Source organism: Chiloscyllium plagiosum, unplaced genomic scaffold, assembly GCF_037043375.1.
Source record: "Chiloscyllium plagiosum isolate Xiang-an unplaced genomic scaffold, Cpla_swu_hap1 HiC_scaffold_28, whole genome shotgun sequence".
Lineage (NCBI taxonomy): Eukaryota > Metazoa > Chordata > Chondrichthyes > Orectolobiformes > Hemiscylliidae > Chiloscyllium > Chiloscyllium plagiosum.
In genome coordinates this window covers 28,130,760-28,156,206 of record NW_028270166.1, presented here as the reverse complement: position 1 = coordinate 28,156,206, position 25,447 = coordinate 28,130,760, and the positions used below count along the sequence as shown (strand labels likewise).

The 25,447-nt window shown below is 37.3% G+C and overlaps 1 protein-coding gene across 3 annotated transcripts; it reads left to right on the top strand.

The window, feature by feature from the left end:
* Positions 1-7,883: 7,883 nt before the first annotated feature.
* Positions 7,884-23,024, top strand: LOC122565298 (nuclear factor interleukin-3-regulated protein-like). Of its 3 annotated transcripts, none has more exons than XM_087976068.1 (2): positions 7,884-8,535; positions 14,793-23,024. In XM_087976068.1, the coding sequence occupies exon 2, from the start codon at positions 15,136-15,138 to the stop codon at positions 16,195-16,197; it is 1,062 nt and encodes a 353-aa protein (XP_087832194.1). In that variant the 5' UTR covers positions 7,884-8,535; positions 14,793-15,135; the 3' UTR covers positions 16,198-23,024. The 3 variants fall into 3 exon arrangements, with proteins under 3 accessions (XP_087832194.1, XP_087832196.1, XP_087832197.1); XM_087976070.1 differs by lacking the exon at positions 7,884-8,535 and adding an exon at positions 10,452-10,571; XM_087976071.1 differs by lacking the exon at positions 7,884-8,535 and adding an exon at positions 13,813-13,941.
* Positions 23,025-25,447: the final 2,423 nt, after the last annotated feature.

The following is a 25,447-nucleotide window of genomic DNA, read 5'->3' as shown; positions in this document are numbered from 1 at the left end:
ATCCAGATTTCAAGGGCACTGATCCTCAGACACTTGTGAGACCAAGAGCCTCATTGACCAATCCCTTGGACTGAGACTGGATAAGCCCTTGACAATGTAGTCGCATTACCTGAATGACTTAATTCCCTTTCACTCCATTAAGAGCTCATCCCCTGTGGTCAGGTGACCCTGATCTCGAGGATTGTTACAGAAATACTGACAATTTTTAATAAGCATGGATACAAACCCGAAATGTGGAAGCCAAGTTTAAACCTAGCCAGACTCTGCAATTTGCAAACTGCAGAGCTGGAATAATCAGTATTCATGCAGTTAGGCCTTGGACAATCAACTTCCTATTGAAACCAGACAGGCCTGGAATTGCCTGGTCAGCTGTTAACAGTCACCTTGTTTCTAAATGAACTATTGCTTACATCTCCTCCAGTGAAACTGCTTTGTCAGAACAATGCTCTGCAGACTTGGTGGCATCCAGCTCAGTAGGAGGCCAGAGGCATAGCGTGATAAAGACAGCACTTATAGAGTCATAGAAGTGTACAGCACGGAAACAGACCCTTTGGTCCAACTTGTCCATGCTGACCAGATATCTCAACCTAATCTAATCCCACCTGCCAGCACCAAGCCCATATCCCTCTGAACCCTTCCTATTCATATACTCATCCAGATGCCTCTTAAGTGTTGCAATTCTACTAGCCTCCACCACTTCCTCCGGCAGCTCATTCCACACACGCACCACCCTCTGCGAGAAAATATTGCCCCTTAGGTCTCTTTTATATCTTTCCCTTCTTACCCTAAATCTGTGCCCTCACTCCCCCACCTCAGGGAAAAGACCTTGACTATTTACCCTATCCATGCTCCTCATGATTTTATAAACCTCTATAAGGTCACCCCTCAGCCTCCGATGCTCCAGGGAAAACAGCCCTTGCCTTTTCAACCTCTCCCTATAGCTCAAATCCTCCAATCCTGGCAACATCCTTGTAAATCTTTTCTGAACCCTTTCGAGTTTCACAACATCCTTCCAATAGGAAGACCAGAACTGCATGCAATATTCCAAAAATGGCCTAACCACCGCAACATAACTTACCATTAAGTGTATAAGTCCTGTTCAGATTTCCTTTCCCAAAATGTAGCACCTTGCATTTATCTAAATTAAACTCCATCTGCCACTCCTCAGCCCATTGATCAGATGGAAATGTGTTGCTGGAAAAGCGCAGCAGGTCAGGCAGCATCCAGGGAACAGGAGAATCGACGTTTCAGGCATAAGCCCTGAAGAAGGGCTTATGCCCGAAACGTCGATTCTCCTGTTCCCTGGATGCTGCCTGACCTTCTGCGCTTTTCCAGCAACACATTTCCAGCTCTGATCTCCAGCATCTGCAGCCCTCACTTTCTCCCCATTGATCAGATGGGCCAAGATCCCATTGTAATCCAAGGTAACCTTTGTCGCTGTCCAATTCACATCCAACTTTGGAGTCATCCGCAAACTTAATAACTAAACCTCTTAAGCTCACATCCAAATCATTCATATAAATGATGAAAAGTAGTGGACCCAGCACTGATCCTTGTGGCACTCCACTGGTCACAGGTCTCCAATCTGAAAAACAATCCTCCACCAACACCTTCTGTTTTTGAACCAGTTCTGTATCCAAATGACTAGTTCTCCCTGTATTCCATGAGATCTAACTTTGCTAACCAGTGTCCCATGGGAACCTTGTCGAACGCCTTACTGGAGTCCATATAGATCACCTCTATCTCTCTGCCCTCATCAATCCTCTTCACAGTTGAAGATTCAAAACCATATTCTGTAATCTCTCAAATATGGAAATTAATCATCTCATTGGACCTTCCTGTCCTATTATGGTATTGGATACAGGCAAGAGAATCTTCAAGAAGAATGCAAAGGGAGATAAAAGAGGCAAACCTAGAGTCCAATTCATTGTGCTTTTTGCACCTTCTTCAAAGGCATCTCCAGAAAGAAACACTTCAGTGAGAAAACCTGAAGATGTGATGCAGCCTTAAATGTGAATGAGTGGTTAAGAAAGTAGACTAAGGGGTATAAGAGTCATCCTGTACCAATGCATGTAATGTATGTGTGTCCATACATGTTAAATAAACTAACAGGAGCATGTAAGGCATGAGTGCTGTGTGCTCCAAAGTGAAGTCCTGAAGGATTGAAATCATCCCTGAGCTTATCTGAAAGCAGCCATAATGATTAGATTCCCTACTGTATGGAAACAGGCCATTTGGTCCAACAAGTTCACACTGATCCTTTGAGGAGTAGCCCACTCAGGCCCATTCTCCTATCCTATATTTAGCCCTGACTAATGCACCTAGCACTACAAGCAATTTAGCATGGCCAGTTCTCCTGACCTTCAGACTATGGGAGGAAACCAGAGCACCCAGAGGAAACCCATGCAAACATGGGAGAATGTGCAAATTCCACACAGTTACCCGAAGCAAGAATCGAACCTGAGTCCCTGGCACTATGAGGCAGCAGTGCTAACCACTGAGCCACTGTGCCGCCCAATGATGTGGCAGTAGTCTAGTAGTGCCCACCTGCATGGTGAAGTGCAAGAGACCAGCTTGGAGATGGTGGTGCTGTATGAAGGCCAAGAAGCAAGTGGCTAGCTGTGGCATCAGGTAATAGCTCTGACTTTCATGTTGGGAATTGGCACCATCTTATTTCTTGGAGAAAGAAGGAAGAATGGGAATGGGGCAATAAGGCAAGATTAGCTATTAATGAAATGCTAATGCATGAAAATAAGATATGCATCACTCATGACTGAGATTCAAAATTCGCCACTTCAATCTTTAAGGGGAGAACCAAAAAATATTTCTCAACTTTGGGTACCTGACTTTTTCATTCTCACCTTATTTTCTCAACTCTATCACCCACCTCACTCAACGCTTTAGAAAATTTCACACCAGGTCCCCATTTCTTTAAAATTAGAGTAAATTTAGGTTTCTTTAATCCGTGGTGAGTTGAACTCCTTGCTACTACAATGCTTGCACATATGTCTGGGCTACATGCTCCTGAACTCGGCTAGTTGGTGATTTGAAGATAGCCAGTTGAAAGATCTGACTAGATGCTAATGGAAACAAAAGTGTTTGTGTTATGAAGCAGTTGGATCAAACTGAAAAGATGAAATATGATTAAAATCAACATTTTACAAGAGAGTGACTAAAATGCTAATTGCAATGAATAAATTTCATAGTTGTGATGTGAATGATATGATTAACATAATTGATTGTACTTCACTGAAGTGTGATTCATGAGTTTGATAAATCAAAACAGTCAATGGAAAATTTATTCCACAAATTTCTGTCACTATGTCTCTCCATTGAAGACTAGTAATGCACCTTCACTGTTAACGGGAAACTTGTAATGTAGCAGCATACATACAGAAACGCTAAGAAAGGTGATTTGAGAAGATTATATGATATGTAAAGCAATGGTGAATTTTATCAGCAAACACAGAGAACTGGATATTGAGGCCAATTAATTTTCATTGCCTGTTGATGGAAATAAGCAAAATTCTCAATGGAAAAGTCTGGATTCTGAAAGTTTGCATTGAAGTCTGGCTCAATTCTCAGATCGGAAATATCTATAACTTGTAATTTTTCTTACTTTTCTTATTCATTCAGGGAATATAGCTGGTGCTGGCCAGGCCTACATTTACTTTCTACCCTCAATTGCCCTTGAATTGAATGCTTTGCTCAGCCATTTGAAAGGACATTTAAAAGGCAACTACATTGCTCTGGGTCTGGAGTCACATGTGGTTAGATTTCTTCCCCTGAAGAATATTAATGACCGGGTGGATTTTGAACAACAAACCACACTGTTTACCATTAGACTTATGTTTAATTCTAGGTTTGATTGAATTCAAATTTTGCTATCTGCCATTCTTGGATTTTAACACATGCCCTCCAAAAATGGACCTGGGTTCTGGATTACCAAATCAGAGACATTACTAACACACCACTCCCTCCCAAAAAAGTCATTTGAAGGTCATCACTCTGAAAATGAACCAAACCATCAAGAATTCAATTAGTCAGGGAATGAAGGTGGAGGAAAGGGTGTGAAAGAGAGGTTATAAATCTTTAGTGCATTCTAGAAAAAAAACTTAAAGTCCTCATGGTTCACATCTTTTCCAAATGTTCCAAACTCAAGCACTGCCAAAATGCATTTTCTTATACGTTTTGCCTTCTGCAATATTGCATAGTGTTGGAATGTTGGGAAACCTTTAGCTCAATTTACAGCAATCGTGTATATCAATTCAACTTTTCACATCACATTAACCAACAGTCAGTACTTTTGAAATACCAGGTTTTTGCAAGTCTAGATGAGTGATAATCACATAAGGAACAGAAAAAAAGCTATTGATTGACAGTATGACCTGAACTAACTGATGCTCATAGTTGGCTTGTGTTTTTTTCAACTTAGTGCTTGTCAACTTGTACCTAAGTTTCTTAGATTTAGCTTGTTTCAGATAGGTCAAGGTAAACTAATTGTAGTTGGTTTATAAAAATAATGGGTCCAGTGTTCTTTTGGTTCTCTTCCAAAAGTAAAATTAGTGTTGGCTATGAGGCCATCTTACTCACATGTCCATTATTACTGGGATCAAACTGAGACATTCCAAGGGACTTCTGAGATAGAATCACAAAATCTTGGAATTATCCACCAGAGTAGGAGCTATTCGGCCAGTTATGCCTCTGCTGCCTCTTTCAAATGACAGACTGCTGAAAGTCGCAGCAAGTTGAGCATAAATTTGACAGGTTCTTTGTCAACTGGCAACATGAAAGTTGAGATGTTCATTTATTACATAAACTCACATCTTGCTGTGGCTCTGAATATTTGATGCAAGCGTGTTTTCAAGCTTAATTCTAAAGTAGAGCTGCAAAGCTGTTGAATGCTGCTTGTAACACTGATATGTTTTAAAAATCACCTAGAATCAAAACTAATGTGTTATATTTGAATGTGTGATTGTATTTATAATAAGTAATATTTATATGTATATTCATCCATGTGCAAAAGCAGGATATACATTATTTCTCTGCTTGTTGAAATCTATATAAAGTAACCTGATATTATGGAAAATTCAAATTACAGCTGGAACTTCACAATAAACAAATTATCTTGCCTATATCATTGAGGTGAGCATACAGTATGCAACTCAGTAATTTTTCTTTAAATGAGCATTTTGTTAAGACTAAGAAGGTCTTATGAGAAACAAATTCTCTGGTAAGTAGAATCTATAACTGCTTTTTTAAAAAAAGTGGATAATCATTTAAAATAGAAAAAAGAACAATGAATAGGCACTTAAATGACATTAGGCAGAGAGCTCTTTCAGAGAGTTTGGACAATGATAATCAAATGGTTTCTTTAAGGTCTGTGATGTTAAATGACAGCTGTTGCTTTGCAAGCTACATTTGACATACAGTGGGAAGTGTGTACTGTATATGCACACTTCCTTCCTAATCTAATACAAGATACAATGTTATAACAATGGCCTAACAATACCACTACAACAAGTTATCTGGTTATTTATCTCATTATGCTTGTGGGACTTTGCAGAAGTCAACGGCTACATTTCCTGCATTACAACAGTGACTACACTTCAAAAACAGTACTAATTGCCTGTGATGCACTTAAGATATCCTCAGGACTAATGCAGATTTCTTCTTAATCAATCATTTATATTATTGTATTGTCTTTTTAAGTTCAGTTTTACAACTTATGAAACTTAGCCACTGATGCGAAATATCTTTCTTGAGTCACGTTTAATTTTAAATCACTAACATCCAATTAAATCCAGATTTTACTATCATTTTTATCCATTAATCTGTTCCTTTTCATCAGCATAAATATCTTTTTTTCTGAGCTGCTGTCATTTCTGAAGAAAGGTCACTGGACTCAAATTGTTTATTTTATCTTCACAGATGTTGCCAGACCTTCATTGTTTCTCCAGCAATTCCAGTTTTTGTTTGTTTATGGATGGAACTATGCTGTTTCATATGGTTACTGGTTATATGATTACTACTAACCACTGTTTTTGACAAGGATTGCAGTTATGTTGTGCTTACTGAAGTAATCCAAACCTTTGTTTTACCACTTTTAAAATTTTGACTTCAACATCCAGGCTTTCTTCAAATGGGAGAATGTTATATTATCGATTAACATATTTTCTTATTTTCTTATTTACATAATGGCATTATTAAGTATTTTTGTTTTTCATAATACAGTCTTACACATTAAGTGAGAAAACAAATCATCACTTTTCTTCCAGATAAGCATAATCTTGAAATGGCAATTGAGTCAGAATTATCTCCCAAAGTAAATATGACCTCTTACATAGAAAATTGGCCCAGTGATCTCATCTTTTGAGACGCTTTACTTACAAGTATATAAAAAAAGCAAAACTGGGCTTTTGAAAGCCAACAAGAATAAATCTGGATGACATCAATCAGTTCCTGGTACCACTAACTTACAAGCGTAAAACAATATTCGCTCAGCTAACATTTCTTGTAAATTAATAATTTGTAAAAATCAATAATTACCTCAATTAATTTGGAATAAAAATATTCTATCGGTAACTATGAAAAGACTTGAAGGTTGAAAATGTGAGTCCTGACAATGTGGTTCACTTTATCATTACTGTGAAATGGACTAACAAGCCGGCTATCTTCATTATTCAACGTAATATTTTCAACATTCACTCATTTATTCCCCTTTTTCCTCCTTTGTTGAACTGACATATCTTGCATCAATGTTTAAAGTGTGTGAAGTTCCAAGTTGACATTGTGATATGGAACACAATCATTGAATCATATTAATTAAAGAAATGGCACCTTCCATTTCACAATTGGACACACACGCCACAGCGCCTTAAACTATAAATATGGATTATTCCACAATTCTAAGTTTCAAAAAGCTTATTGTTATTACAAAATGACATTGGGATGTATCAATAGAGTTAACTTGTAGATCACCCTCATTGCAGCATGGGTTTTTTTAAACTTCTGGTGTTGAATAATTAACATTGAAAAGTGGTGAAAAATTAAGCAAATGCTGCATAAATACATTTTAGCTTGTAGCAAAGAAAATCAGTACGAGTCACTCCAGTAGCAATTTCCAAACGTCTCATTCATGTTATTAGATTTACCAGAAGAACTTTTTATTTTAACTTACGGTGTAATACTATGCAAAACTCTAGGTGGGGATGTAATCAAGCAAAGGCAAGTCCAACACCGAGACAGGATGGTATGCGTATTATATAATGAAGTTTAAATTTATCCGAGGATTACTAGTGATTATAAGAAACTACCCGTCAAGAAAAGAAGTATTTGTGTTAAATTCCATCAAATAGCATCATTTCTGCCACTTCCTCATCTTTGAACTTTAACATAGTCATTCATGGAAGAGTAATTGGCAAAGTCACAATTTATTGTCCATCCCTGATTTCCTTTGAAGTACAATTGAATAGATTAATCGGCCATTTCAGAAGGCAAATGCATCACGGTGCGGGTTGAGTCACATCTAAGCGAGGTCGCACAGCAATGGCAAATGTCTGTCCCTAAAGGACATGACTCAACCTGATGAGGTTTCACTGGCAGGAGCAGAAATGGCTGAAGAAACTCGGTCGGTCTGACAGCATCTGTGATGGGAAAACACATGGATTATTCCACAATTCTAAGTTTCAAAACGCTCATTGTTATTACAAAATGATATTGTGATGTAACAATGGAGTTAAATCGTAGATCACCCTTATTGCAGCGTGGGTTTCTTTTTAAAACTTCTGTGCAGGGAAAACAGTTTCGAGTTATGACACCTTGGTCACTGTACTCTAAAAGTTCTCTTCGTTCTCTCTACAGATGCTGCCAAACTTGTTGGGTTTCTCCAGCAGCTTCTGCTTTTGTTTCAGATTTCCAGCATTCGCATTTTAAAAAAGTTTTATTGTCATGGTTTTTATAGCAATCTGATTCTTCCATAACCATCAATAGTGAGGCTTTCTTTGTACTCTCACTGAACTGAATTGAAATTCCCTAAATAGGTAGGTTTACAGACTGTGATCGTTCCACTCTTATCAGGAAAGACTTGAAAAGTCATCATTGACCGGAATTGCAGCTGTTAACTACGTTAACTTTATTTTAATTCTGAGAATATCAAAGACGAGTTTCATTTATTGCTTTTCTCTTCCTGTGCTGGCTTTCAAACCATTATACGAATCAGCGGATCGGTTAAAACTATTCCGAATTTAAACCAAATTCACCTTGCCCTCTTGTGGCCAGGATTAATTATATTCGTGATTCACTCCCCGGAGTTAAGACTGATATATGGTAACTGCGCTGTAAGCCGCTGTTACGTAAATACGGCATGCCCTTTCCTTTTTACACGTTTGTTATGCAAAAACAGGTTGACCCATTAACACGCATATCTATACAGACTGTACCTCAGATTTCCCTCCGTTCTCGGGAGACCGGGCACGGATACATTCAGATAGTCAGTTACATACTGAAAAGAGGCCCAGCAAAGAGATATTTGCGGTGAGTATTTGAATTACTTGTTTAGCTTGCAACAAAGCTCATCACTTTTCTGTATTGTTTCAGCATTTCTTCATATTAATGAACATTGCCAGTCTTTTATGCAATGCTGGTGCAAAATATTAATGAACAGTGTGCTATGGTAATGAGGACTCTTTTGTCAATGCTGCCATATCATTGCTAACTTGCTTTGCACTCATATGTGACAGTACCGGAACAGTTTATAAACATCTTCGCCAATTACAACACTGCACCATTCCGAAATGGATGCAAGAACAGGGAACGGGTAACAGCAATAGAATATTTACACGATAAATTGGGATTAGGTATTGCTTCCAGTACTCAACTTTTACCTACTAAAAGTATTGACCGCTCCCTTGCCTCGAAACTTGGATTTAAAAGGTTACTCAAAATGTATAAAGATATAATCAAATAGGCCCACTTTGTCCAACTTCTGGTGTTACAATCTGGAATGCACTGTCTGAAAGAGCGGTAGAAACAGATTCAAGAGGAACGTTTTTAGAAAATTAGATACATATTTGAAAATGACAATGTAGGATTTGGGGAGGGGAAGAGCGGGAAGAATTGAATAAGGTTTTCAAAGAGCTAATGGCCTCATTTAACGCTAGGCGAAGTTGTGAAAGCTAACTATCCTTGCAAACATAGTTGGGAAAACACAGAATGCCACTACCGACAGCGTATAAATAAAGTACAGCTATAACTTAGAATTCAAAAACTTGGAGATCAGACCCTCACATACAGGCGTGACTGGTGGATGAATATCCACTTGACCTAAACGCCTCGAAGAAGTGAATTTTAAAAAAACACAACGCTATTGTCATCAAAAAATAAGGCCTTTAAAATCAGCAAGGTTTGGACAACAGTAGATATTAAACCCAAAAGGCGTAAATTAAGACATCTGTCATCTAATAGGTTGTCTTGGAGATTTGCTGGCCCCTGTACAATCAATATTCTATCCAGATTTTTTTTAATAATCTTGGTTATGGGTCAGTTGTATGTTCCAGATATTACAACTGGAATTATCATTACTGCTGTGGGGAAGTTTACAGCGAGATGTTTTGTTATCTTGGCGCTAACAGTGCACAACAGCCTGTAAAATTGTTTTTAATACATGAAAGTGAAGCTAATGAGACGGTGTGTAAATTGGTGGAGAATATGGATGGAATCACACAGTTTAAGCTTCTATTCACTGACAAAATAGCACTTCTTACTGAAACAGAAACCTCATGCATGACTCCTTACTACCACAATATACACATTTAAGATAAGCATTGCCTAATGTTTGTGTCATTGGATTTTAATCTTGTGTAATGCTCACAACCTCAAGAAAATACCCGCTAGGGCAAAAATTGCAACCCTTCGCTTTCATCCATATTTCGTTATATTACAACAGGTTCAGAAATAATCTAAAATAGTTTGTTTTATGTTAAGAGTTTTGTCATCTAGATGCCTTCAAATCATCATACTCGAGTTACCTTAACATTAACTATTGTCTATAAATGAAAAGGAAAAACTTAAGATCTAAGCTTAAGTTTTATGTCAAAATGAGAAATCTGTTAGTATCTCAGTCACTCTTTCCAAATTGTTGGTAGCTCTGAGTGTCCAAATAAAGGCAGTTTAAATACACTTTGTTCCTATCCTATGCCCCATGAATGTATTTAGTGCCCAGTTTTCCCCAGGCCTTCTCCCTTAAAAATAATAATTGATTATTTCAGATAAAGTAGTAAATATTCCCTGCATGCACAGATGACAAGCTACCTAAACATAGGTGACACCCCACTCTATGCCTGACCACATACCCCTCCGCCCCTCCCCAACACCATCCGTTTTCACTGTGCGTACAAGAACATTTCCAGTGGGCACCTCTAAGTACTCATGAAAAATGATTATATTAACAATCAGCGTGGACCACCTGTGGTCAACGATAGAATTCTTCTACCCCTCTGAGATCATTAGAAGTGAAAAATCAAACCTGGCTGATCCGTCTGGCGGTGTGCAACGCCAAATCCTGCACGACGGTAAGCAAATCGCTGGTCGTCTGAGCCACCTTGTGATAACTCATAATTCAAAAACAAGCAAACTCTTAGATTACGGTGCAATTCCCTGTCAAGTGATGGAACTAGGGAAGGTTAATTATGTACTTAAGTAAATAATAAAATGTGTTTATAAAACAAGGCAAATTTGCGAAAAACAATCGCTTCCTAATTCGAGTTTGGTCACCTGACCAGCCTTGCTATCTTTAAACATAGATAATGCGAATTTATAGATGGTGAATCATCAGGGATTCTTATCATGGAAGAATCATTGCGTACATGGTAGCTTAAGTTTCGTGGAAAAAAAAAGAAACTCGTAGGCTAGATTTTCCACTACTGTACGCTGTACACTTGTGAAAGTGCCATGCAAATTTTGATAGCGTAGGATGATGACCCGCCCACTAGCGTCAGGTCTTGTCTTCTGCAGCAAACGTTGGAAATGTTGCCTGAGCATATATATTTGCTTTTGAAAGAATGGCACTGCATTACAAAACTGAAAATCCACTCAGATTCATATATTAATAATGTAAACACCTAACTGATTTAATTTACTCCCACTCTCCTATTTCTAAAGACCTAAACAATCACAAGATCTCCAAGATGTTCATATGTTTTAGGCAAGTTCTGATTACTGTGCACATGATGATTTAATATTGATATAAAATTTGCAATAACAAATTTTGTAAATTGTAAAATAGGAATGGCAAATTAATGTGTTTCAAGATGGCAGAAGGGCCATATATTTAGTATGTTATAGACACAGTATATCTTCTAGGAGAAAGTGAGGACTGCAGATACTGGAGATCAGAGCTGAAAATGTGTTGCTGGAAAAGCACAGCAGGTCAGGCAGCATCCAAGGAAAAGGAGAATCGACGTTTCGGGCATGAGCCTGAAGAAGGACGAGCCTGAAGAAGAAACGTCGATTCTCCTGCTCCTTGGATGCTGCCCGACCTGTTGCGCTTTTCCAGCAACACATTTTCAACTTAGACACAGTATATGCATATTTAAACAATATCTTGAAGTATAATAATAGAGAAATAGAATTGAACCTAGTAATTTATATGTAAATATGAAATAAATTATGGAATTTCATTTCCTTTTATTTGATAGCTGATCTGTTTAATTACATAGCTTGGATGTTACATAATGGTCTTATGGCATAATGTGGTGTACACTTTAAGATCCACATTGCATTATTGTAAACTTACCATAACGGGATATCTAACATGCCCGAAACAGAGTATAAATAATTACTAAAGGTATGGAACTGAAAGGTTGGCATAAAAAAAGCAACATTCAACAAACCTAGCAAAATGTCACCATTCATAATCAGAAAATTGAAGATTGTTTCTAGGCCTTACTCTCAACACATTGAGTGAGCTTGCCTCTTAATATCTAAGGTTAATTTTACCATTAACAGTTTTGAGATTACTTGCCATTTACTTCTACAGTCGTTTAAGATCAGTACTATGGCTGTGTCATGCATTCATTAGAGAAGGCTAACAGAGTAAGCACATAGGGAAAAATGCTTGCTCACTGATGTCCAAAAATTAGATGTATTTAAGTATTTGAGAATAATTTTAGAAATCTGAATACTTTCAGAAGGTTCAGAAATCTTACTTTTAGTCACTTGGAGTCTTTTAAAACTCCAATCCTCATCATTTGTAATATTGCAGGACTGCTATGATGGGGAAATTGCTTCTAAAGGTGTCTCAATCTATTTGGCTACATTTTCAACCGTCTTCATTTCAAAATTATATTACACTATTTGTACCATAGGAAATCAATTACAAATCAAACTATGTTCTAAAGGGAGAAGTTGGAAAGAGGCTAAAGAGTTGTAGGCTAAAATTTGGACACAATTGTAAAAATGCAACCAAGTGTAGAAAAGAACACTACACAGAAATGGGGTAGTGTTATTTTTGCTGATAGAATTACGTAGTTGTTTCACAAAAGGCTCGAGTTGCTAGCAGAAGAATGGGAGAAAATAAACACAGATTTGTCATCCAATGGACTATTTTTGTACTGTGATTTGAAACACTATTGATCTTATTTTGTCTGACAGGATGCAGTCACAATTAATTTTACTTGCCTCAAAGAATGTGCTAATGAAATTCCCTTTGTGAAAACTCACTGTACAGGAGTATTTTCACAATTGCTTTCCTACATTTTCTGCAATCTAGCTGTTTATAAAAATCATTCTGTTCCTCAGGTCAACCAAAATCAGCTTCAAATGGTGTTTAGAGAACGGTAACGTTCTCAGTGTCATTGCCATTTTATGTAAAATGGAGCACAAAAATGTACATTTCAAATTATTTTAAACAAATCGTTGAAAACCGAGATACCTACCCCATCCATGTAGACAAACACTGCATTCTGTCTTTTATATTTGTATAACTTTGGATACACAGGAGACCCTAAGATAATGCATTTTGGGAAACATTATTGAGTAAATGTAACTGAAATTGCTTCAAATGTACTATTTATATGATAAAACTATAGTTTAATAACAGATTCAACTGAACTTTAACATTAATGTTTTTAAGCAGTACCAATTTTCAATTTCATGACAGTCACTGTTTAAATCTCAAAGTTGTCATATGCAGATTAGAACTCTTTGGTTTGCATGTGGAAACAGTTTATATTATATGTCCATTTCTCCAGAAAATAACATTAGCTATGTACTGTTTTAGTGAAGTGTTTCTTCCTTTTTTAAGGTATATTTTATGGACAAATCATGCACACAAAATAGTTTAATATGTCTATGTAGAGTGACTACATTTTCAGGGTTAACTAACTAGTTTTCTAAATATGTACAAAGTTAGACAATAAATACATATCGTAAACTGTTCTAGCAACAACGTTTGGGTTCATTTTTTAAACTGTCTTCAATCTGATAGTGGTATCAATACTGGAGTGCCCAAGCTCTGTTTAAAAACATTCTGATGCTTAGCAAATGATCGAGAAAACTAAACTGTCAAAATTTGAAAGTACCTTTCTCTCGAACTAAAACTCAGTGTTAAATTACTCCTGTCAAAATCAGAAAAGAAGCATTCTCCGTCCTTGCACACTTTTAAGCCCTTTTGTTCTTAGAAATGCGATCTCACTTTTGTTGTCAGAATCTATTCTGTGTAGAGATGGCACGTGGGTGTTTATTTGACTGTTTCAGTTTCTTTGAAAAAGTCTAGACATGGAGGTGGCACACTAAGTGTTGGACTCATCGTGGTTAATGTAAAATTCTTGAACATTTTCGCTCGGTTCTTCCGAGCCGAGCAGTCTATTTCTGTTATCTCAAAATATGTCGGCTCTTTTATATACGAGCGGGAAACAAAAGAGGAAGACTTGAAGTATTCAGGTGAATAAAACATGTTTGAAGATAGTCGAATCTACTGGTGCTTTTATTACGCCGTTCGTATCTCAAGAACAGTTTTTTTTTGGTTTACTGTAATCTTCCCTTTGAACCTACTATACGTATTAGCACTGCATTATCTGCAGTTTTCATCCATTAGAATTAGTTGCCTTAAAGTAGTGAGATAAACAAATGCGAGAAGAGAAATTGACATGGGAGGAATGTGGAATAGAAATAAACCGTTCAAAAGTGGAAAAGATGCTGGGGGTAAAAAGGAGAGTGGACAGTGTTTAAAGCGGAAATTCTAGTGAACAGAAACAAAAATGGAATACAGAGGGGAAATTTGAGAAAGATCAAATCGCCGGTACTGATGAAAGAAAAGTTCTGTAATATTGCAAATCTTTTAGTGCTGTGAGTACTTTAACAGTTAGGCGTTCAAGAAGCAAATCTAATCTCTCATCAAAAAATATTAGGTAACAAACAGCCAAAAAAAATGCTTCCGCGGAGGGCACCAACAGCCCACATCTGATACCTTGCCTGTGAAACTCTTAGGTGCAGTACTACGGATGTTGAGAGATCTCTGCAACCAAAGTGGGAGCTCTTTGCTAGTTATTAGATATTGTTTTTATAACGGTGATTGAAATATATTGATAGGGGTGGGTATAGTGTCAACAAATATTCCAGTCTTGGCTGTATGGAATTAACCCCACCCTCAATTTATTCCATCTGCAAACACTAATATTGGTTGCAAAATCGCATCTTTCGCCACATTACAGGTATTACTGGCAGAAATGATCTTCCTTCTTTTGTTAACTCTGGTGCACGATTATAACAATTTTTTAATGTGGTTTTCGCAGATGTCCTAAACTGTAATTCGGGTACTGCAACAAACTTGGAACAGAGTTGTGAAGAGGGAGGTGTTGCAACGTGGAGTGGTCAGCAGCCGCGCATGTGCAGTAGCGGTTGGAGGCTGAGGGGGCCCGCGGCGCCATGTTGGTGAGGTAGAGGCTGTCCATTGGACTTGTCAACCCTGCAGTCTCTGGATGGATTAGGAGTCGCCGTCGGCTCTCCAGCCACCGCTGAGTTACCTGTTGTGAAAGCTAAAGAATAAAAAAAAGCAAGAGAAAGCAGTCTTAAAGACAGAGTAAGTCCCCCGTCCCAATCCCTCGCTGCAGAGGCCTCATCCGCCCAGCCAGGGCCATGTTGTCCACATTCGACGCCATCGCGGACCTAGAGCCGCGGCCTTTGAAAAGCGGCAACTTAAGGGGCAAATACAGTGCCCGCAGGAAGAGAGAGTTCATGCCCGAGGAGAAAAAGGACGCCTCTTACTGGGAAAAGCGGCGGAAAAACAACGAGGCGGCCAAACGATCGCGCGAGAAGCGACGCTTCAATGACCTTGTGCTGGAAAGCAAAATGCTGGCCCTCAACGAGGAGAACGCCTGCCTCCGGGCCGAGCTACTCACCTTGAAGATGAGGTACGGCCTCATCAGCTCCGCAGCCTACGCCCAGGAAGCCCAGATCCTGCAAGGCTGCATGCAGAAATACTTCGCAAGGCACAGAGCGATAGAGATGGACTCTCACTTTCTGGAATTGGACAGCCCATTTCTGAGGGATAGCTGTTGCCATAGTCACACAACATATACCTCAGAAAATGTGTCTGTCAATCCTGTTGATTCCAGTTCACAACTTACAGGAATTAGCCCACTTCATATGAAGTGCAGTAGCCCTGCTTCGGTTAGAGTGCAGGAGCAAAACTCTGTAGATCTTTCTACGGATGAGTCCATAGTACATAATTCGTCTTTGAATCAATTAATATATTCCAGATACTCTCATACATTCAATGAAGCATATCCCTATCACAGACCTTCAAATACTTCCTCAAATCCAACAGAGGCAGACCCTAAAAACAGTAAAAGAGAGTCAGAAGATGATGCGGAAGACGAGCAACAGGTACCTAAAATGCATCATTTTTCTCCTGTCGGTAGTTGCAGATATAAATGCTCTACAACGCCCAAAGCAAATAGTTCTGCCCTTCCTCACAAACTGAGAATTAAGGCAAAATCAATGATTGCAAAAGAAGAAAAGGATGATGCAGAATTTGATCTTGAGATGCCATGGAAGGATGAACCCCGCCTCGCAAAGGCTAGAAGTGCCTCATTGACAGAGATTAGGGACATAGATGTGCGTTTCTGTGGAGGTATTTGCAATTACAAAGCAGCATTTAGACCTTTTATTCCATTATCGATTTGCCATTCAGTTTAATTGAAGAATTTATTAATCATCACCATACATTGAGCAGAGTTTGTTTAATATTTCCTAATTCTGTTTTCTTGACTTTTTAAAATTAATCAGAAACAGCGTAGTCTCAAAGTTGAAGTTTTTTTTAAGGCTGAACAGGCTGAGTAGTCTGCTCCTCCTATTTCAGCTTCCAAAGTTTTTAAACATTTTAATAGTGCTGTGGATAAAAGATTAGTATATTTTATTGGTAGGTCTGTCTAAATTATATGTATTATACATTTTTGTTATTAATATCACATTGATAGCAATATTGAAAAGAAACATCTTAGTGCAATTATAAATACACTTTAATACATGCTTGATCATAATGGTGAGCAATGAAGTTGTGAATTATGAACTGAAATTTCATTTTATCTAAATAACTTACTGGTTGCTGGCAATTACCTTTTTTTGTTGAGCTGTCTGTTTTGTGCTACATCATATCTGATTGGGTTAAATTGATGTGCATTGCATAAACAAAAACAAACTCTTATAAAAAATGAACATTAGAAAAACAGGCACGCACCCTGTTAGCTTGAGGGTTTAAGAAATAACACTTCTTCCGAAGATGTTAAAATGCAGTTCAGTTTATGCTAATAGTCTTCATCTTTTTGACACTTCTTCACTTATCATGGAAGCAATCAAAACTTAAGCATGCTGACCCAAGGCAAGAAATGACTAAATACATATAAAAATGATTTACTTATACCAATGTTAAACTGACAGTTTTTTTATCACTATTATTGTCAACAGTAAATTGTTAGCTTTGAATTTCGCAAGTACTTTGGTTGGTTTATGCTGCTTACAAGCGTGAACCTGCTGAACGATATTGTTCTTTTTCACTTCTTATGTTGGATTGCCTAAATTCAAGCTTGGTAATAAATTCTTCAATCAGAGGCATTTTCTTTAAGCACACCTTATATTTTTATTTCTTATAACCTGGATCCATTCATAGATGCAAGTGAATTAGTTACCTTTAAATATGTAAAACAAATTTTTGCAGAAATAACCGTTTTTATGAATGTTTTAATTGGTGTTTTGGTGTTTTCATTTGTGGTGATACTGACCTGTTAAAGATATAACCAAAATCAGCAAGAGTTAATGGCATGAAATGGTTCTTTGGAGGTAGCAAGCCGATATTGTCTCAGCAAAGTGACGATTAGCTATTTTTTAAGTTTAAGCGTTGAGAGCTGTATTTATAGTAGAATTTGGAGGTGTGACCAGAGGCAAGTAAGCTCATAATTTTTATCTTCTGCCTTTGGAAAGATTTCTTTGAAGTTTGCCTAGGGAGGTGATGGCTAACTGCTCATTAGTAGCAGATTGCCAATTAAATTTCCTCACGGTAGAACATTTGTCAGATCCTATCTGTGCAGGCAAGCCCCTGCCATGACCTCTGGCAACAGTTTGGGGTGGCCCTCATTGAATTTAACCCCAACCCCATTAGAGGCATGCAGGCTGCCCAGTACAGGTGCTTTATTTTCATAATGATAGTCTGGCAACATTGACTGGTCTTAACTTTCTTCTTGAGGCTACCGTCTAATTGATCGCCTTCTCAAAATTTGCTCTTTGGGTCCCACCTGACATTTATGGGTTCCAGATCCCCACTCTGACAGATTTGGGACCCTTGAACAAATGTTCAACCCTGAACATTAGCAAGTTATTTAACTGGTGCAGTTATCTTGGCCTCGTTGGTTTACCCTAACTTACATGCAGGAGGAACTGGGGAACCATGAGAAGCAACTGATTCATTTCTTAGTCATTTAGGCAGAAATGCTGAAATCAACTGCAACCACCTGTATCAACCCCAATCTGGACCTCCATTATTGCCTAACTTGAGGTCAGTGAAACAGAGATCCAATGAGTAACTTTTCTGACCTGTGTGAAACTGATTAATTATTTCTCCACTAATCACAGTGGTCTTCGTAATGAGTCTCAAATATTGAATATGAACATTGGCATGGATTTGTTCGGCCATATGGCCTGATTCTGTGTGATATACTCTGTGCCATGTAATTGGGGGAGGTGAAAATTGATATGTTAGTTATTGTGGTTGAAGCCAAAATGACTGCGGTCAACAATGACCTTTATAAGAACCTAGTGGATTTTTGATCTGCAGCAAAGGGATGGCAATCACTGCTAACCTAAAAAAAAGTGATCACTAAAATGTTGACATTGCAGTAACTTGAGTTCCCTAATTACAGTGTGATTGATTTCTGTCTCCATCTAGCATTAATCAGAATAATCAACTAGCTAGACTGCAAAGCAGAATTTAAATTGGATTAGACATGGACATAGAATTATGCTAAAAGCTGCAATATAATCACTAAAAGTATTATTTTAAAATAAATGGTTAAATGATCTAAATGCTACAAAAATAGTTCTTCAAGGAGTAACAGCACTTAATTATTATGACTTGGTTCACTGTTAAAATCTCCTTCAACAAGGATGAAAATTTTCAGTAGATTTTACAGCTAGGACGTGATATAAAGAGACTAAGTTCATGTCATTCACTGACTCTGTAATTATTGCTTTATAAAGATTGTAACAGCTTAAATATGTAGGAGCATAATTCAACAATGTCTATATTTTTATGTTTAATTGTGCATATTGCAAAAGTTACAATCCATTTTACAAATCGATGCAGAGTTTCACTGTCCACAATTTCTAGGAGTTATGGCCAAGTCAAGATGAGAAAAGACCTTCATACAAATCAAGTTCACTCAGCTTGTCATCTAACTGCTATTTGAAGCCACTTTTTTTTGAATTGCATCAGTTTTGTATTGAGTGTTCTTAAAAAAAAATATTGAACGATATTGAAGTTTTTTTAAAGATAAGTTTTCTCTTTGCCTTCAAGTAATATAAATATTGACCCCTAAGGCGCAGAATCTTTTGAATTAATGTTGTATTCTTTATGTGGCAATTACTTGCTCTTGAACATGAACAACTTTGGAAAGATGTATTGCTGAGAGTCTGAGTTGCTGCAGCAAAGTGCATTCTTAATTACAAACAAAAACAGAAGTTGCTGGAAAAGCTCAGCCAGCCTGGCAGCATCTGTGCAGAGAAATCAAAGTTAACGTTGTGGGTCCAGTGACTTTTCTTCAGAACCGGATCTGAAATGTTAATTTTGATTTCTGTTCACAGATGCTGCCAGAACTGCTGAGATTTTCCAGCAACTTCTGTTTTTGTTTCTGATTCACAGCATCCATAGTTCTTTTGGTTTTTATTTTGTATTCTTAATTGTTTGTACTCTGGAACTAAATATCATGATGGTCGAAACTCCAGTGTTCATTACATCATGACAAGGAATCTTTTCCATTCTTACTGGCTGCTTTTGGCATGTGTTGGAAGGATGTGCTTGTTGATTTTCAACCTGTTTGGTTGTATTTTGAACACAGTGTCCTTGGCCATCAAGTCCAAAGGTGGTTTCTGAACTGGAGCTTCTGGCCTGTAGGCAAGGTGCCACCCGCTGTGTTATAAGGCCTCTACTTACTATAGCCCTCAATTTACCAGATTTATTGAATACAGTCCAGCTTGGTATGATGTGAGTTAAACTGAACATCTGGTTCAGTACTTAACCATCTTGATACATAATCATGTTCATAACACATATATAAGATTTGTAATTTACAGAACTGTGACATTTATTAAATGATGTATTGCTGTTTGTGAAATATTTTCTATATAATTCTTGTGGCTAAGCGCCAAGTAACAGTGTGTTTTGATTGATTCAAATGTATTTATAAAGTTCACTTGGCTAATCGGCAAATCATTAAATCTTTTTGAGAAAATGTCTATTAAAATTTATTATTTCAAACAAACTAATACATTAGAGAATGAGTATAAAGAAAGATGAATTGTGTATGTTGCAAAAATAAAAGACTGATCTCCACAGCAATAATGCGATGAGTTTATTTTTAAAAACTTGTGAGTAAAATGCTACATGTGGATTTTACATTTAAGTCAATGATGAAAACAGTTTATCACAGCAAGCTTTAAAGTACGCCCAGTTAAAAGCAACTCACAATAAGTTTTGACATACATAGTTTTATCTGGTGTTCAGCAGTCTTACGTAAGGAATTGTTATCATCGATAAAATATTGTGTCACTATTTCTTGGAAAAAGACCGCATGCCATTTTGGCAGTATGCCAACATTTTTAATAGTTATTTTTGTTGAAAGGCCAACATTTTTAACAGTTATTTTTATTGAAAGAAAATGTCAACCTTTGAAGAAAAACAGGGAAAGCCAATCAGGTTGTTAAGTTTTGTTTAAGGAGACATGGTTTTTAAGCAGTTAACAATTGTATTGATTTTGAAGTCACATTTGCCCTAAATATTACACTCGTGTGTGATAGTTTTCATAGGCGTTATAGGTCATTTTTATAGCTTACAGTTTTTGCTCCCTTGCATGCAGGTGAGTAATCTTGTTAATTTTGTAAGACCATTATTATCTTAAGTGCCAATTGCTAGAGTTTCTTAGCATCTTGGTAGTATTCCTTATATTCCATTTATGAAAAATTGCTTGCATAATTTATGATTCTCATTTTGTCCCCAGTTTAATTCCTTTCTTTAGAAAGGAACCGATTAGTGTTGATTTTTAGAATGGTTTGATAAAATCCCACTCAATAAGCTCGTTAGAAGAATTAAAGCATTTGGGATAGTAAGTGATGTCCTGGCATGAATTAATGATTGACCAACAGACAGAGAACAGACAATAGGAATCATTGGGTCTTTTTTGTTTTTTGCAGACTGTAATTAGTGGATATTGCAAGATATCGGTACTTGAGCTGTTGTGAGCTGTTCACCGTACGATCAATAATTTTGAGGTGCGGACCAAATGTAATATTTTCAAATTTTTGGATGGTGCAAAGCTAAGTGGCAATGTGTGTTGTAATGAAGATGTAAAGCAGCTTCAGGAGAATTGGACAGGCTTAGAGAATGGGCAAGAACGTGGCAGAGGGAATATAATGTGGAATATTGTGAAGTTATCTACTTTGGTATGAGGAAAGGATGTGCAGATTATTTCTTAAATAGTAGTAGGTTGGAAAGTAGACGTACAATAGAACCTAGGTGTCCTTGTTGATGTGTCACTGAAGGCTAATAAGCAGGCTAATAAGGCTAATGGAATGTTACCCTTTATTGAATGAGGATTTGAGCACATGAGCACAGAGGTCTTTTCTCGATTATATTGGTTAGGCCACATCTGGAGTATTTGTGCAGTTATAGTTTCCTTATCTCAGGAAAGATTGACATGGAAGAAGTGCAATAAAGATTTAGCAGGCTTCTTCTTGGGTTGGCAGGTCTGTTCTACAAAGAAAGATTCAAGACACTAGGCCTATATTCTCTGGAGTTTTGAAGTATTTGAGGTGATTTCATTGAAACTTACAGAATATTTAAAGTGATAGGGCAGATGTCAGTAGAATGTTTCTTTTAGTTGGAGAGTCAAGAACCAAGGGGCAGAATTTAAAAATAAAGGGGATGTCACTTGGTCCAAGATGAGGAGAACATGTTTTACTCAGAGTTATGTTTCTTTAGAATTTTCTGTCACAAAAGGCTATGGAAGCTCAGCCTTAGAGTAGCTTTGAGTTTGGGATTGATAGATTTCTGATTACCATGATAATTATTAATACCACTGTGATCCAGGGTTATGGGAATGGGATGGTTACAGGACATTGAAGTGTTTGGACAACCAATGATTTTATTGAATAGAGGGGCAGGATCAATGGGCTGAATGGCCTACTGTTCCTATGTTTGTAACAAAATAATTTTTAGTATAGAACAATATGTTGTACTGAGTAGAAGTGTTAGACATTGGAAAGTCATGATTTCATACAGGTGTTAATCTGTATATTTAGTTTTTGTGTAGTATCAGTAAACCATAAAATGTGTTTTGTTTAGTCATTCCAATGTAAGGACACTTAGAATTATTATTTTCAAAATGGTCATGATGAATTGAGCACCTTAATAGTCAAAATACAAAGATGAAGAACTGTTTTTTGGTTAAATTTCCATTTTTAATTTCTGAGTAAAATTAACTATTATGCTCTAATAATTATATAACAATGATCTGTACTTCACACAATTTTCTAGAATCAAGCTCAATGTTCTGGGGATGTGAATTCAAGTTTCATTATGGTAGATGGTAAAATTTGAATTCAATAAATGTCTCAACAAAAAAAAATTAGCCCAGTGGCCACAATGTGACTAATCACTGTAAAATCACATGAAAAAAATTCCCATCTGCTTCATTAAAGGAAGGAAGTCTGGCGTTCTTACCTGGTATGGTCAACATGTGACTCCTGATCTACAACAATATGGTTGTCTGTTAACAGATCTCTGCGCATTTCAGGTTGGGCAATAAATCAGTAACACCCACACACCATAAACTATTTGTAGGTGTATTTAGACTAGCTTTCTGAAGAAACAAAACCTATAGAACTACTGCTGTAGCCAACTTAATGACTAATGTTGACAAGTAAGTCAGATAATGGTAGAACAATTTAGGTTTCTGCTATTTGCTGTGAAGAAAAAAAATCCCTGTTTTATTCTCTCAAATTATTACTTATGTGTTTCTGATTTCCATTTTTTCCCATACATTTTCTAGATCTGGATTTTCAAGTTATGACAATATTCTGCCATTATTACTTGTGTGAAATAGAGTCAATATGATACATCTTTTCATCCATGTAACTGTGACACTGCATGCTGGAAATTCAGAACCGTGTACTGTCTAGATAATTGTCTTTTCAAAATATTAAAAATGTTAATGACCTTATTTGTTTTAAACTTGCATTTGCTGAGTTTAATTTCTGTAGGAGAGTGTTCATAAACAAATCTTAAATGAAGTTGTATGTTGTAAATTTGTTTCATGAGGACCATGGAAGTAGTCACCATATTTTACACAGCTCATTTTCTGGAAGCATTAGATCAGTTTTTACAAGGCTTGTAACCTCAATTTTAAGAAAATATTTAATCCACTTATACTGAGGTTGTGACCAGAAGTTAACATTTTAATGATGGTTTCCCTTCTGTTAACTGTATATCCCTCCTGTTTGGCTCTTAAGCACATACATACAACATACGTAAGATCTCACCAAGGTTGTTGAGTGGTTCAGAGATAGCACTTTTGCTGGTGTGTTAAAGTTTTCTGGGTTTACACCCGACGCTGAGGCCTTCAGAATGAACTCAGTACTGTAATGTCGTATCAACCTAGGGGAAGGCAACACTATTGAAGGTTGTTTTTTGAATGAGATGTTATTGCTGAAACTGTGTTTTCCTTTTGACGGATATTTTTATACATGCCTCTCTTTGGCTGAATCTCCAGCTAGAAACAAAATAATTTTGCCTTGCAATTTAAAATGAAACCACTTATTTTGAGTGTTTGTTGTTTTACTAAGTATTTTTACACTGAAATCTTATGGTATAGATTTAACTTGAGATCATGGTGGAGAAGGTGGAAAGGAAGGGTGCTATCTTATATCCACAACTTGGGAGGGGAACAAATCCTCTAGGTATGCCCAAAGGTTAATGGACAAACAAAGCCTCAAAGTCTAATGCTGAAAATTGAGTCATGGACGCAGTGCCATAAAAAGTTCAATCATTTCACAAGTGGACAAGGCTGTTAAAATCATTCTCAAATTCAATAATTAACATTTGCCTCAGCAATTGCCCCAATCTATTGTGTGAAGGTATGAGAAGGGTTGACCGGGCTGTTATGTTTCAAAGTGGTGTTACTGGTATAACAGCTGCATTACACATGACATCATAGTGTGCTAGCGTTGTGTACTTTGGTCCATAAGTGTGGGCGGCACGGTGGCACAGTGGTCAGCACTGCTGCCTCACAGCGCCAGAGACCCGGGTTCAATTCCTGACTCAGGCGACTGACTGTGTGGAGTTTGCACATTCTCCCCGTGTCTGCGTGGGTTTCCTCTGGGTGCTCCGGTTTCCTCCCACAGTCACAAAGATGTGCAGGTCAGGTGAATTGGCCATGCTAAATTGCCCGTAGTGTTAGGTTAAAGGGATAAATGTAGGGGTATGGGTGGGTTGCGCTTCGGCGGGTCGGTGTGGACTTGTTGGGCCGAAGGGCCTGTTTCCACACTGTAAGTAATCTAAGTGTGCATGCTTGCCACAGACAATATGCGGAAATTCAAATGGCACTTGGGTAATATCCACTAATTTCTAAAAAGTGATAGCAAACTGAATTTTTCACATGTTGGCTTTATGAACCAAATTCTCATGGATGAAAAACTGGGGTGGGACTGCTTTCTGATCTAAAATCTGCAGGATATTGGCAGTGGGGCTTGAGGGAGTGGTGGGGAGGTTAGAGGGAAGAATGGTGCAACAGTCACTGACCTGGAATTATCTCCTTAATTATTTTTATTAAAGGTGACATTCTTAAGGTCAGAACACCAATCAATGACGTTCCAGCTTCAGAGATGCACCCAGCAATATTACAAGACAGTGTCCTCAGCAACATTTAAAAGCTTGACTAAAACGTTGCAGGAAATAACTGGATGGTGAATGCTTGGAACTCTCTTTCACAAACAACAATAATGTAGAATAGACCAGCCACCTTCCTTAAGTGTTCCTGTAATTTATTTTGTATTTTTTATGTATTGCTGTTTGAAGCAGAATGCAAAACAAAATCATTACAAGAACATTGTTCTCATTAGTAAATGAAAGCACAAAGAGAGAGAAAGAGATGAAGAATTGTTATCTGGCAAATGAAAAGAGAAGAAAATGTTGCACTGAAAATTATTAGATCATGAGATACTTTACTATAAGTAGCCATTATGTGGAAATGCAGAAGTTATAGCACAGTGACATGCACGTGATCCAAATGGTCTGTGGTGCAGTTCATGTTCCAGGTGAGCAGTTCAAACCACCACTTGATCTCACACTAGTAACATATCATTGTATTTATTTCTCCCTCTAGTATCTACTTAACTTCATTTTAAATGCAACTAAGCGGTTTACCTCATCTAATCCACATTCTAACCACTCTGGGTAAATGCATTTTGCCTGAATGCCCAACTGGAAATGGTTGTGGCTATTTTATGTTTATGGCCCTTAATTTGATCTCTCCAGTCAGTGTGAACATATAGATGTCTCCACTTGTCAAGTACCATTATAACCTTAAAACTTCCTAAATGATTACCCTTCAGCCTTTTCTTAATAGAAAATGCCTCAGCCATACAACAGGCTCCTGTATAAATGTAGACATAAGAACGTAAATGG

Coding starts and splice junctions, on each gene's coding strand:
- LOC122565298 (XM_087976068.1), top strand. CDS start 15,136: ATGTTGTCCACATTCGACGCCATCGCGGACCTAGAGCCGCGGCCTTTG.